The 14,124-nt window shown below is 37.8% G+C and overlaps 1 protein-coding gene across 1 annotated transcript; it reads left to right on the top strand.

Annotated features, from left to right (window-relative positions):
• Positions 1 to 3,522: 3,522 nt before the first annotated feature.
• GBX2 (gastrulation brain homeobox 2) lies at positions 3,523 to 8,759 on the top strand. Its single transcript, XM_044060584.1, has 2 exons — positions 3,523 to 4,527; positions 7,523 to 8,759. The coding sequence occupies exons 1-2, from the start codon at positions 4,020 to 4,022 to the stop codon at positions 8,059 to 8,061; spliced, it is 1,047 nt and encodes a 348-aa protein (XP_043916519.1). The 5' UTR covers positions 3,523 to 4,019; the 3' UTR covers positions 8,062 to 8,759.
• Positions 8,760 to 14,124: the final 5,365 nt, after the last annotated feature.

The raw sequence follows: 14,124 nt of genomic DNA, 5'->3' as shown, positions 1-14,124 counted from the left end.
ACAAACTTTAACCCCAAGACTTTTCTTAAACTGGAGTGCCAATCATACCTCTAGACCTCTTAACACAAGAAATCTGGACAAAGCCTATAATCATGGGGCAACAATGGCCTAAAAATAGGGACTGATTTTAAATCGTGCTGTTAAGAACTTAGAAAGCTGCTAGAATAACAGGATTTGTGTTAGCATGTATTTTCTGAAGGATATTAAGTTTAAAACTCAAATTTAGGTAATTGCTTAGTGGCTTCAATCCTCAGTGGTTTGCCAGGAAACTACAAATGTTATGAGGAACAGACCAGAAATAACATGCAAAAATACAGACTGTCTGTGAAAATCTGGACAGGTGAGAAGCATGCTGCTAATATAGTATAACTTCTGAACATTCCACCATTTGAAGTACATTTTATCAATGGGAAAGCAGTATATGCAACTGAATAAGCCCAACTTGTCTGCTACCCGCAAAACTCTACAGTTGAAGATGAGCAGCAGATTATTGGAAGCAGAGGAGGAGGCCTTAATACAACCAGATAAACAGACGAATAAAGGGATAAGATAGTGCTAAGATACCAGTGACAGCACTGGAGCCCTCTACTGGCAAATGAAGGTGGGTCTGTCATTCTTCTACTGGCTTTGCCTGACAGAGCATGAACTTTTGGACACAATATAATAAAAAGCAATAAAGAAGTCAGTGGTTTAGTATAGACACACAGAAATATGCAGGAGGCTTTTGAAGAATTAAATAATTTAGTGCAAAACACAGAGCAGAAGTTACAGTTGTAGAATATCAAAATTTTACTTAATAATAAATTAGGCAAATAAGATGTCAGCAAAATTAGTTTAAAATATTAATACTATGTTTCATGAGTACAAACGCCGTATTATTAATGACACTACATGACCTAACAAAAAATATTCAACTACTAAGTGTTAAAAGCGGACGCCTTCTTTAGTTAGATGTGAATATGAAAACATAACTGAAGGAATGTTCCGCAAACATTCAGGGTGAATTAAATAACTTTTTTATGAATGGTTACCGAGAATGTTGTAGCAACGTTAACTTCTTCGTAATGCTGATATAAGAATGCTCTATTAAAAGGGGGAGGCATCCAATAATTCTGTCATATCACAATTACAAGACTCTTCATTGCCTGTTAGTGAGATTATGGAATGCATGGTTGTGAATTATTTTTATATAAGCCCCAAGGAGACTGCAAATTATATTGTCTAAATGCATCAGATCTGATGGAAAATAAAACAAATAATTCACTTTTATAATTATAGACCTTAATGTGGCAAAATAAAATATTTAATTTTCCTCATACCAGTAAAAGTTTAGAGAAAGGATGGCAGCATAAAAGTCATATAGTAAGCATGAAGGGGATACGTGTTACTAAACTGTAGATCTGCACATGTTAAGCTGCGGTGGAGCTGCTCTGTGGGTGGTGATGGAAGAGTAATGAATCTGCTACTAAGTAGAATTCAGGCAAACATTTTATAGAATATTTTAAGAAATGATGACAATACACTTTTTTGTTTTATTACCCGATTAAACTCACTTTCGTGTGAATAAAATCTTAGGTATGAAACAAATAAAGCTCACAGGAATATAGATCACAGTTAACAGTAAAACTAAAAAGAAACATGGGAGTTGCTTTAACCTGATTATTATTGCATACCATGTTAGCGATGAGCATTAATCTCCAAAAAAAAATGTTGAAGGGGACTACAGGAAAATTTTTAAAGCAAATGCTTATTGTCTACAGTAAATACATTCCTAAGAAGCATAGAAACTAAACAGGATTAAAGGCTGAATTACTGTTGTCAGACAGAATGGGAATAATTAATATATAAAACGTGACGTTATGGATAAGTTAATATGATGTGAATATTTGGCATGGCAAAACAAAACTATAGTATTAGTGATTTACCATTTATTTGAAGAGCAGTGAATTGTACATATCCAAAGTTTTCTCCTGGGATCATTGCGTCAAGTTGTTTGTATCCCCATTGTCTTAGCTTATGCTACTACAGTTCATTATGTTTTGTTCAGGTGTATTTCCTTTGTTATCGACAAAGCGGTATAATGTAGGTCCTATAACTGAAATGCCAGCAGCTAGTTTGGAACTCCATACACTCACTAGATACTTGAGTATTACTGTGCAGATGTGCCTGGAGTGGTATGCGAGCTGTTATGATTCCACACCATCCCGCTGGTGGTCAGCATAATCATGCAACTCATTATTTGTCACCTACCTACCTGCCTAAATACACACACACACACACACACACACAGCTAAACCTGTTTTGCGTATACTACTCTGGTAATGTGCACCAGTCACGCACATAAAAAGATTGTCTCTGCAACAATTACTGCACAAAAGTGCATTAATGTTTTAGTAAACATTTTCCACTTTTTCTTGAAAATTGTCATTTCACCATTTAACGGTGCATTGATTTTATACTGTTTGTATAACTTTATATCGATGACGAACGTAAGCATGACTATAATACTCCATGCATGTACCTATGCTGGATACGGCTGTTTAAATATGCAATAGGATTCTCTACGGATTAAAGTTTTGTATATTTTCTGACTGATTTTCTGTGACTGATTCTGCAATAAACAATGCAAAATATGTTGTAGGCTATGGAAGAAACAATAGGATCCTCTAACTCGTGACAATATTCTTAAAAATTGTAATACAGAAGAAGTGTTGTTAAAATGTAGTTGAACATCTGTGAAACAGACTACACAATGCTATTGGGAACATCTGGTGGATTGGGCTATTTCCTGAAAACAAATTGCACATTCCTGCATAGTATATAAAAATGTTCCAACCGTACACTACATAGCATTTAAAATGGCATTCCTTGCAGCTGTCAATCCGTTTAAATTGCTTTCTGTTGTTACGAGACTGTAAAGTGCTTCGGGAGCCCTAGTGCACATATTTTTGTTATGCTGTGTACCACTGCAGACTCCCGAACAAATACCACCACACCCCCACCCAACACACACCACCATCACCACCACCAACTAGTTATTGGCCATCATAGTAGTAGATATAAGATAACTATAATTCGCAAATAATGTCACATCACCATTTCCATGCTCCTTATCACACTTATTTCTACTATAGTCTTTGTCAGAAGAGTATAGATTTTTAGGGAAAAAAAATATCAGTCTTTACAGTTATACAGTTAGTTCATCAAATAACGACTGAATTAATATAATACGTGTGCCTTTTTAAGCTCTTTGGTCTTAAGATGTATATTGTATGTTCTTTATATAGCAAGGAGATGACTGCTTGGTTGTGCTGTGCTCTAAGTCCTAGAAAGACAAATTGGAGCCCTAAGAATTACCCCAATTTCTATGTTACAAAAAATTAGGTTCATTTTTTATGGGTGGGGCGTGATGCCGTTTTTTTTACCTGCTTAGCAGCCAATAGGAGAAAAGTAACTGTCACGTGGCCCGGAGCACTCGGTCGAGCAGATGAAAAGTAAATTACAAACAGGAGGGCGATTTAAACCACTTGGCAAGTGCAGCCTGGAGCATATGCAATGAGGGAAAGGGAAATCTGTTTGGACGACAAATGCGAAACCTAAGTCTTGTGTCTGCAACTGCAAGAGAGATCAATAGCGACCTGAACCCATAAAAAGAAAGGCAATTCACTAGTGTCCAGCCGAGGAAAACGAAATGGGAACACCCCTGCACAGCAAGTGACTGCACTGTATAAGGGACTTATACGGTTGGACTTCTGCATCTGTGAAGGGGTTGGAGTTGCAAGACAGTTCAGACAGGAAGCTCCATGCATATCTGCTGTATATTTTTTATTTAAGTTCAGAGAAGAGTCATCTCCTCCTTGTATTCGATTTACCGAATGTGTCCAATGCACCCGTCCTCGGAGGAATAAAGGAGAACCCAACCCATGCCTTGGGACTTGTGCAACTGTCGCTCTTTTTAAATCAAATTCACCTGAGTTAGACATTTTTTTTTATTATTTGTTTCCTATCACGTTGCTTATATGAGTGCAACTTTTCAACCGCCAACCTTAATGATGATGCAGCGACCCTTGGGAAGCAGCACGGCGTTCAGCATTGATTCCCTAATAGGCAGTCCTCCCCAGCCTAGTCCAGGCCACTTTGTCTATACAGGGTACCCGATGTTCATGCCTTATCGGCCAGTGGTACTGCCACCTCCTCCCCCACCTCCTCCCCCAAGTTTACCCCAGCCAGCTCTACCACCCTCCCACCCGCACCATCAGATACCAAGCTTACCAGGGGGGTTCTGTTCTAGCCTTGCACAGGGCATGGCACTCACGTCCACATTAATGGCAACCTTGCCCAGCACTTTTACAGCCTCTGGTCAGCACCAAGAAGGGGCCAGGAAGTTCGGTACTCCAGTGATGCAAGGCAGCTTTGACAAGACAGAAGGGTTACAGTCAGAAAACGAAGACGGCAAGTCTTTCACGCAGGGCAAGGAGAATTGTCTGCTGTCATTTTCCTCCTCCGACCCAGTACAACAGTCTCTAGGCAAGTTTAATGAAATAGCTCAATATTAACTGTATGTTATATTTATAACTTGCTTTTACGTGGGGAATATGTCGAAGGTAGATCTTAATACCACTGAAATGCAATTCATCTATATTGGAATATGCGTGTCAACAACTGAAGTGATCGCTGGCTTCAGACATGTCTCTTAAAGGCTGAGTGTTAGTGTGTGAAAGTATTTTTTTTTTTTTAGGAGAGCTATGTCAAGACTGTGTGTGTGTGTGTGTGTGTGTGTGTGTGTGTGTGTGTGTGTGTGTGTGTGTGTGTGTGTGTGTCAAGCAACAGGCCTTAAATAAATCCAAAAACAATCAGAACAATTTTTGATTTGTTGTGGACACTGACCAAACACAAAGAAATACAATCTTAACTTTAATGGTTTAATTTCCGGAAAAATTAATTATTGAACACTACTTTTTTATTATTCCTTATATAAATATAGCCTCAGATCAAACCTAATTACAATTATCAGTTCTGTCTCCACCAAAATCTTCACCTGCAAAGAAACTTTATACAGGGTCCATTGTTTTATGTCTGCATGTTTATGTGGAATTTAATTTATTTATGCAAGTAATCCAGTTGAAGACCAAATTTCCATTCCACTATACAGTGTACTACTGAAAGAAATAATGTTTTCAAAGATTAATATTTTTAAAACTAGATGTTTATAATCTGATAGAACATGCTCTATGATGAACGAATTGTAAGTGTTCTTGTAATTCTTATCATTTGGCAGTTTCTTTACCAGGAAAGGTACATACATGTTCCTGTTGTTATTGGGTATCTCTAAAGACTTTTGAGCAAAACAGGGCCTCACGGGTGTTATTGCTCCTCATAGCAGGCAAAATAATTGCGGTGTGGAAGTGGTGTTACACCCTACGTCTCTGTTTTGCTACCGTTTTTGTTGGTGATGGTTGACTTCTTCATGTACTGTGTATAACGTTCTCAGCAGACCTCCATTTCACTTGTCCTGCTTCACTCATCATTCCAACAGTTTTCAATATTATTTTAAAAATACGATTGTTTTATTTTAACACCTTATTGTGCTAAAGCTGTTGCAATTTGTTTATGGGGTGTTTGCATTTTGGTTGAAAGTAAATTAACTTCACATGCAAATGGAAATGCAGTGAAATAGTATCCATGATACCCATCTGTTGCATATATAATAATCGGATGATCCCCTCTGAGGTGTGTGTGTGTGTGTGTGTGTGTGTGTGTGTGTGTGTGTGTGTGTGTTTAAGAGAGGCAGTACAGGAACTGGAAAACGGTAGGGCCTGAGAAAGTGTCAACCTAATAGTAAAATTAACCCTCTGCTTATATATTTGCTATAACTTTAAGTCTAAAACACTAAAAACAACTGTTTTAGCTGCTTGACTCTTCCTGCGTAGAAACATACCTCTCAACGTCTTAGCTCAAGAAATCTGGACAAAGTCTAAAATAACGGGGTACAAAAGCTCAAAAACAGGTGCAGATTTTAAATATTGCTCTTATAAACTTAGAAAGTTGTTGAAATAATAACATTTATGTTACCAAGCATTTTTTTCCGAAGGATTTGAAGTCTGAAACTAATTTGTATGTCATTATTTAGTAACTCCAATCCTCAGTGATTTACTAGAAAACCATGAAACTATGAGGCAAAATTCTGTTCATTCTGCAAAAATGTGGACAGTTGAGAAGTATGTGTAGAAACTATTCCCAGTGTAAATCTTGATAAGAAGATAAGGACCAACATAACCGGAAACTTTTTGTCGTGAAACTAAAGCATACAAATAATGCAAAACAAAAGATTTTATTAGTAACTAGTTTGAGCTTTCTGTAACTATAAAATTGCATTATTTCAAATAGTTTGTGAGTTTTAATGGCACAATGTAACCTAGTTACTTCAGGTACTCTCCTTGACTGCATGACATCAGCGTCATAACAGCACGTGGTACTGGTGAGGGTACACTGAGACAAGTCAAGATAGCAACATGGGGGAGGGGAGTACTGGATGTTGAACAAGTAGACATACATTTACCAATTTTCTTATCTATAAGGTTAAATACTGGCAGTAATAACTTGAACATCGATACTGTAGGGTTACCACCAAGTTGTGTCCTGCAAAAAATGTGAAAAAATGGCAAATGTCCTGAGATTTTAGGACAAAATTATTTTCTATATTTTATGTCATAGTTGCATAAAACAGTTATTATGTATCTGAAACACCTAAATGTTATAAGAAACAGAATAAGGAACTAAAATGCTACAAGAATAGACTTTTATTCAGGCAAAAACTGAAGTTCTGTCCTTTGTACTGGCCGTGGGTATGTTTTGCCCTGCAAAATCTGATGTTTGTAGCACAAATGTCCCACTTTGGGCATTTGGAAAGGTGGCAACCCTATGATACTGTCTTCAACTGAGAACACCCTTGGAACCATAGCTCTCAGGAATCAGGGGCAAGCCCAGTAATAACAGACAAAAGACCCCAAAGTCAATAGTCAGCGGGTTGTTAAGAGAGTCTCCATCAACACGTGTTTAATAAAGAGTACTTATTCGTAAAACTGCTATTTGTTATTGATTACAGCTAGTCATATTGTCACATAATATTTCATGAGGGACAGAGCCCTACTTCTCAAGTGTCCGTGATTTCGCCGCAGATTTTTGCCCTGTCCTTTAGACAAGGATTACAGTCGGTCAGTAATACCAGTCATTAGAGTTTCATGCTTCTTATTGTTCAGAAAATGGATGCTGACGCAAATCCTGATGTTCGGTTAACATTTTAAGTGAAGTAGAGTAATGCTTAAAATGTCTCCCCGATTAGGAGTATCTTGTCCCCTATTTTTAGTTTTGTCCAGTGAGTTTGGGGATAAATCGGGATAGTTTCTATTTAATAATAACATGTTGCATTCTTATCTTCAGTTTTAAAAGTAAAATAATGTTGTTACTTAAATGAGAATGTTTAAATTACTCTCACTAAAATGTTCTATTGTAATTTTTAAAGGTGTTGTGAGGAACCAAAGCAAAGACGATCCGAGGGTAGATGAGGATTCCAACAGAGGCAAAGACGAAAGTTTCTCACTGGACAGTGACCTCGATTATAGTTCAGACGAAAATTGTCCGAACCCAGGAGCAGCGATCCCAAAGGAAGACGATTCCAACATACATGGGATGGATGAGGGCAGTCAGCAAGGCAACGGTTCAAACCTTTCCAGCACCACCTCCAGTGGCAAAAACCGGCGGAGGAGGACGGCATTTACAAGTGAGCAGCTTCTGGAGCTAGAAAAGGAGTTCCACTGCAAGAAGTACCTGTCTCTTACTGAAAGATCTCAGATTGCACATGCCCTTAAGTTGAGTGAGGTGCAGGTCAAAATCTGGTTCCAGAACCGCAGGGCTAAATGGAAACGGGTCAAGGCAGGCAATGCTAACTCTAAGACAGGAGAGCCTAACAGGAACCCCAAGATTGTAGTGCCCATACCAGTTCATGTTAGCAGGTTTGCCATTCGGAGTCAACACCAACAGCTGGAGCAAGCGAGACCCTGATCCAGGTAGGGGTCTGCATGGGGACAGCATAGGGCAGGTATCTTGCATAAAAGAACAAATAAAAAGTGGTAACTGAAATAAAAGGTTACGTATCAATGTGGTGAAAGGGGCTTGTACCTTGTGAAGTACTTAAGGACCACTTGAATGGGACCTACAACTTCTGGCCTGCATGCCCAAAACCGCCAGTCGAGGAACCCTGAGCTGTGAATAAATGACTGTCACTTTACAGCCAATGTATTTTAATGGAATCAAGTACTGAAACACAAATTAATATTTATTTAAATTCTTTGATTATTTGTATATAAGTACTAAATGATATGAACTGTTCTGGGACCAAATTAATATCTTCAGACATTCCAGGAGAACATCACAAACAAAAACATATTAAAGTTGTTAAGATCATTTTGTGTTCTTTAAATGTTCATTTCGAGGTTAAGATGAAGAAATTAATTGACCCGTGTATTTTATGTCTGACTGCTGTTATCATTAAATTTACAGTCAGGCAAAGTGCCCCTTGATGCTTCTGCTGTAGTGTCTTATTCTTTGTTATTTTTATTTTATTTTGGTTGTATATGGAAATATTCTGCCCCCTCTGAGTATTTGTACTTATTTATTGCAGTGCCAGTTATTTTGTATAAGTTATCATAGATAAACGAATGTCTTATGTGAATAAAGCGGACCAGCAATTATGTACAGAAGTGAACGCCTACTTCACTACTACGAAGTGTTGTGCAGCTTTGCTCATACACAAGGATTAATTGTAATGTATTGGTTAGGGTGTGTGTGTGTGTGTGTGTGTGTTAGACACCTTTTCTGATACCCAAATTTGGACATTCCTTACTGAAACAAGAGTTTGCACGGACAAACCACGCAGTCAGCTAACGCAAAAAAAATAATTTTATTACCAAATAAAGACCATTTCTTGTAGAATTGTACATGTTTCTATAGTTCCCTAGGGTATTAAAGTGTTTCAGCTATACTGTTACATGTTAGTGTAGTATTTAGGGAAATGTAGAGATTTTTCTTCTAAAATATCAAGATGCCACTCTTTTTGATAGGATATAGTCGAAATTAGGACTGTCCAGAAGATGGAAGGACAGGTGTGTGTGTGTCCAGTTCATCTGAATGACATTTGTTTGCTTCAGGTTACACGTCCCTGTACCCATTTTTCACATAAGTTCACGTTTCCGTTGTATGTACAGTTGGTAAGCTATTTCTTGGTTTGTTTTTTTGCATGGTTTATTGTTTTATGGGACCATCTTTCTCAGTAGCATTCAAACAGCAGGATAGATCAGATTAGAGGCACACTAAGGGTAAAATAAAAAGATGTGCCTGTTAGACCTGTCACTTATTTTAACGGTGCTATGGCAAGACTAGAAGAAATGATAACAATCATTTTGACATGCTTGCTTGCAACAGAGAGGCATACAAGCACAGACAAAGAGAGACAGACATATTTTAAAATTGCCTACCTTGAAATCTGTAATTTACCATCAAATTCAAGGATGTCAGCCTATTATTGAAGGTCTCCAGTGGGATATTACAGTCTGCCAATCACAGCAATGGTGATAAGCTGTACACATTAAGGCAAGACATGTACTGGGAATTCACACATCATTTTACCAGTTAATGTTTATAAATTCCTTGCTGTTATGAAGGAACAGCATTGCCATATCACTTGGTATTTGCACTATTCGAAAGTGCTAATATAGTGACTTAACTAATTTTGGAAACCTCTTTTCTGAAATGGTTATTCTACGGTCACTTAAGCGGTCTTGGAAGCTACAGTGGTAACAGTGTTAGAATATGAAAGTGTCACAGAAAATATTGTTTTGCTTATTTGTTTTATTTTTAATCAGCTGTGCCCTTCAGATTCCAACAAGGTAACATGACTGGATGGATATCTCACGCAATATATTTGCAAGGAACACTTCAGTAGCAATATGCGCAAAATAAGTTGTTTCAGCAGGTCCCCTTTAATAAACCTTTCATGATGCACTTCAACTACAGCGTTTAGAATTATGTTTCTGGGTGCCATTATTAATAACTGCAGAAAACCAATGACAGTTACGAGCTCGCACTGTTTATTCTGGGACCCTGATGGCGGTATTATATCAATATAAATTTAATCAGTCACTTGCTATTTTTATTCCAGGGGTGAGGGGGTTAGTTATGTGGGGTTTATCCACTTATCATGTGACTAAATCATTAATCTGAAGTTGTGTGTAGCAAAAATGAGTACCGCCCCCCCCCCCCAACACACACACAAATGTCCTCATGCCTTGTGATGCATTTGTGCTTCACTAAATGTGTCAGAACTATACCTCCAAACCTCTTAGTGTAATAAATCTTGGCAAAGTCTAAGATAATGGGGACATTTAAATATTGTTAGTATAAACTTAGAAAGTTGCCAGAATAACAGCATGTATGTTGACGTGCACTTTCTGATGGAGGTGGTCTGAAACTCAGAAGAATGACACTATTTAGCGACTTCAGTCCTCAGTGATTTGTCACTAAACCAATTTTACAAGAACAGACCAAAATGTGATGCGAAAATCTGGACAATTCAGAAGGTATGGTTAGAACATTAGCAGACCACCAGTTGCAGTATCAGCCAAAGTCAGTGTAAACTTCTGTCTGCAAATAAATTAACTTTCAGATTACCCTGTAAATGTTATCTCCTCTCCATTCAACTTGATTAGTTTACAAACTAATTGAATGCGTTGACGGCCTGTAAATTAGGAGCAAACTAATCGCCCTTCTGGCCTTACATAACCCGTTCTTATTTGCAGTATTTGTTCCTATGCAGTGCATCAGCGCAATATTTTGGAGCTAAGGGAAAACAAGAGATGGGACGCATTATATATTATTAAACATAATTATTTCCTGTTATTTGTGTTCTACAAGTTTAATTTGTGTCATTACTGTCGCATCATTTCAAAAGCTCAGTGGAGCATATAACCATACTTTTTATCTTTGATTTTTCGGGACGTCCCTGACTTTGATTCAGAAATGTGCTCTATTTTTTCCACAAAACATTGGATTACAGTCAACACAAAATGAAACCATTGCTCTTACAGACATCTTTAATTTCACAAAATCCATGTCAGTTCAGGTTCCATAATTCTGGTCATTAATTGATTAAATACATCCCATATTGTTGTTGTTGTTGTTGTTATTATTATTATTATTATCATTATTATTATTATTATTATTATTATTATTATTATTATTATTATTATTATTTTGTTTTGCCTCTTATTGTGGAGTAAACAGGTTGAGTGCTATATAAAAAATTCCAGTGCTGCTTTACCCACTGTAGAAATATTCGCAATTCCTTGAAATTATCTGAAGATTAAAAAAAAATACATTTTAAAATTTGTATTCAACATAAACGAGTTTTCCACTTCACAAAGAGTAATATCGTTCCGAGATATGTTTGTTATTAAGTTACTGTGGCTTTCTTCATTGTATAATCCGAAACTGCCCACTGGTGTCATAATACAATGATGTGAAAATAATAATACTCAAAACAGATACTGTAGGCCCAGGTTATTTATTTTATGTAGTATGGTTTTCTTGGCTGGGTAATTTACTGATGTAAAAGCACCGATTTCAGACTTAACATGGGCTCAAAGGAGGCTATACGGCGTGAAAGTAGTAAATGCTGACAGCCTTGTATAGTGAATAAAACATTCATGAACAAAACGCCAAGTATATACACTATCTTAGGCAGAGGTGAAGTGCTTTGGCCACATCACGGATGCCATATAAAATCCGTACAACACTGGAAACATTTGTTAACATGTCCGTAGAAAGATGAAAGACACATATATTAAATCCATTAAAAAGAACAGACAGTGAATGAAGTGGTGTGTATACATAAATCACAATAATCTGTAACAGACGAAAGTAATAAAAGTGATTTTTCTCTTTACCAGTTATAAATGGCTGTTAGGCGCAAGGGCTATACGGTTACCTATATGACAAACCCAGTTACCAGGCAGCAGTGACACCATTTTTTCACCTTAATTAATTATTAGTCTGCGGGAACATCTTGTTGGATCCCAAGTTACGTTCAAAATTATAAAAAAGCCAGAGATTCTGGTAGCTGTTAAAAGCAAAGTCCATTCAGATTTAAAATCAAATCGGGCTGCTTAATGAATTAAGAACTTCATTCATTTTAATATACAACGATTAAACCCCACTACACTCACAGATGTTAGTGGTAGTAACTGCGCAGCCAGAATGTAGGGCAGCTGTCAGTTTGGGATGCTTGTGCGTGTATCAAGTTAAAATACAAGCTCATGTATCTAGTAAATCAAGCTTAGCAAAAGGTCAGCATTATAAATGGCACAAGTGACATGGAATCCCAGGTTTAAATCATCTTTGTGATGTTGAAGGGCGCTTGATTACAGAATATCTGGTATAAAGCAAAGCTCATACGGTATGAAAAGTTGGAATTATCTGCTCTGTCCTAAATGGTTGCAATACAGTGGCAGATGAGCTGTGTTCTGCGTTGCTTATACCAGATTACTTGCATCAGCGTAGATTTAAATCAGCGTTCTTGAATGATTGCTTGACATTTTGTACCTTAAAATGCATTTATTACATAAATGCCTTTTTAACTGGTTAAGGCAACTAACCACGACTGTTTTGTTTTCAACGGATGATACATGGGAGCAGTGTATGACACAGTGACTTACGTAAAGTCACACGCTAGGCAAATTGATGCTGTAAGAATCAAACCCCGGACTACAGGGACCTGTGACCTAGTAGCTCATAACCTTATTCCTCTGCATCAACGCCAAATTGCTTAGAATGCTGTGTTTCGACTCGCTACATAACGCTTATTAAGCCAACTACAATATCTAGACCGTAGTTTAGATAAAGACATCTTGATATACATATGCCTCCTGCAAAGCCAGGTCTCAGTGTTGCAAAATGTGCAAACTATTACTATAAAGATTAAACGCTGACAAAGTATCGGAAACCGACGATCAAAGCCTCTAGTGCACGTCGGACATTCCAAAGGCCTGATTTTAATACCCACATTTCAGGAAGTCATTAGTTTCCAATATCAGTTCTACCTGCACTTTGCGTTTTGGCTGGGAAATGCTTGTTGTTACAAACAAACAAGGTAAGACATTGGATCTCACTTTCTTGCAGCTGTGGTTTATTTTATTGCTAGGTTTTGTAGCGGGCAGCCGGTTTTACAGATGACCAGGTTAAGGGTCATCTGCAGTTTTACACATCTCCATCCATAAATAATATATAGCTAGCTAGTAGCTAGCTAGCTAGATATAGATATAAAATACAGGATTGTTGCAGTTACAGCTCCATAAATTGCAGTTTGTCTTGTAAGGTGGTCGTGTGACGGATAGATATTACCGAATTATTCTGTCTGTAACTATAAAAATAATACGTGCGTGTCTCAAAAATCTAAGAGTGCAATGTATTATTGTGAAACTACTTAAAGGTAGCAGAGTGCTGTCAGCAGTCCGGAAGTGACTGAGAAGATAAACAAGTTTGGGGTGTGGGGAGGGGCAGGGAGGAGGTGATGCCTGTCATCATCACCATCATCACGGCTTTCATTTGGCTGCCTAATGAGTCACATCAGAGGCAGAGAGAAAAATTGTCAATCGGGCTGGCTCTAATGAATTTTTTTGCAAATTGTAATCAAGCCAGGCCGTCTCAGCTGGCTGATTAATGAGACCCAGGAGGCCTGGCCGGCACCTTGGCTCTTCATTCCCTCCTGTCCTACTCGCACTAAATTAACAGCAACTTGTCTGAACATCAAATTAACTCCCAATGATTAATTCTGGGGGGGGGGTATGTCGTCCCAATGTCCTAATGGGCAATCGCCTAAGATACCGCACCAAATAAATTCCCCTTCCCCTTTGGTTGTCTGTTTTAATCTTAGGGTGGGATTTGACATTACTGTATTTGTTGTTATAATAACGTTCTGCTTGAATATATGCATGGTACTTGTGCAATTCTTAAGTGAGAAACAGGAGACACGGTAGGTGCAGCATCCCAGGCTGGCAGGACTGTGCAGATTAT

Source organism: Protopterus annectens, chromosome 2.part0 (assembly GCF_019279795.1).
Source record: "Protopterus annectens isolate FY-2018-M chromosome 2.part0, PAN1.0, whole genome shotgun sequence".
NCBI classification, from domain to species: Eukaryota; Metazoa; Chordata; order Ceratodontiformes; family Protopteridae; genus Protopterus; species Protopterus annectens.
Note: the sequence above shows the minus strand (reverse complement) of the source record. Positions and strands in the feature narration are given on the sequence as shown.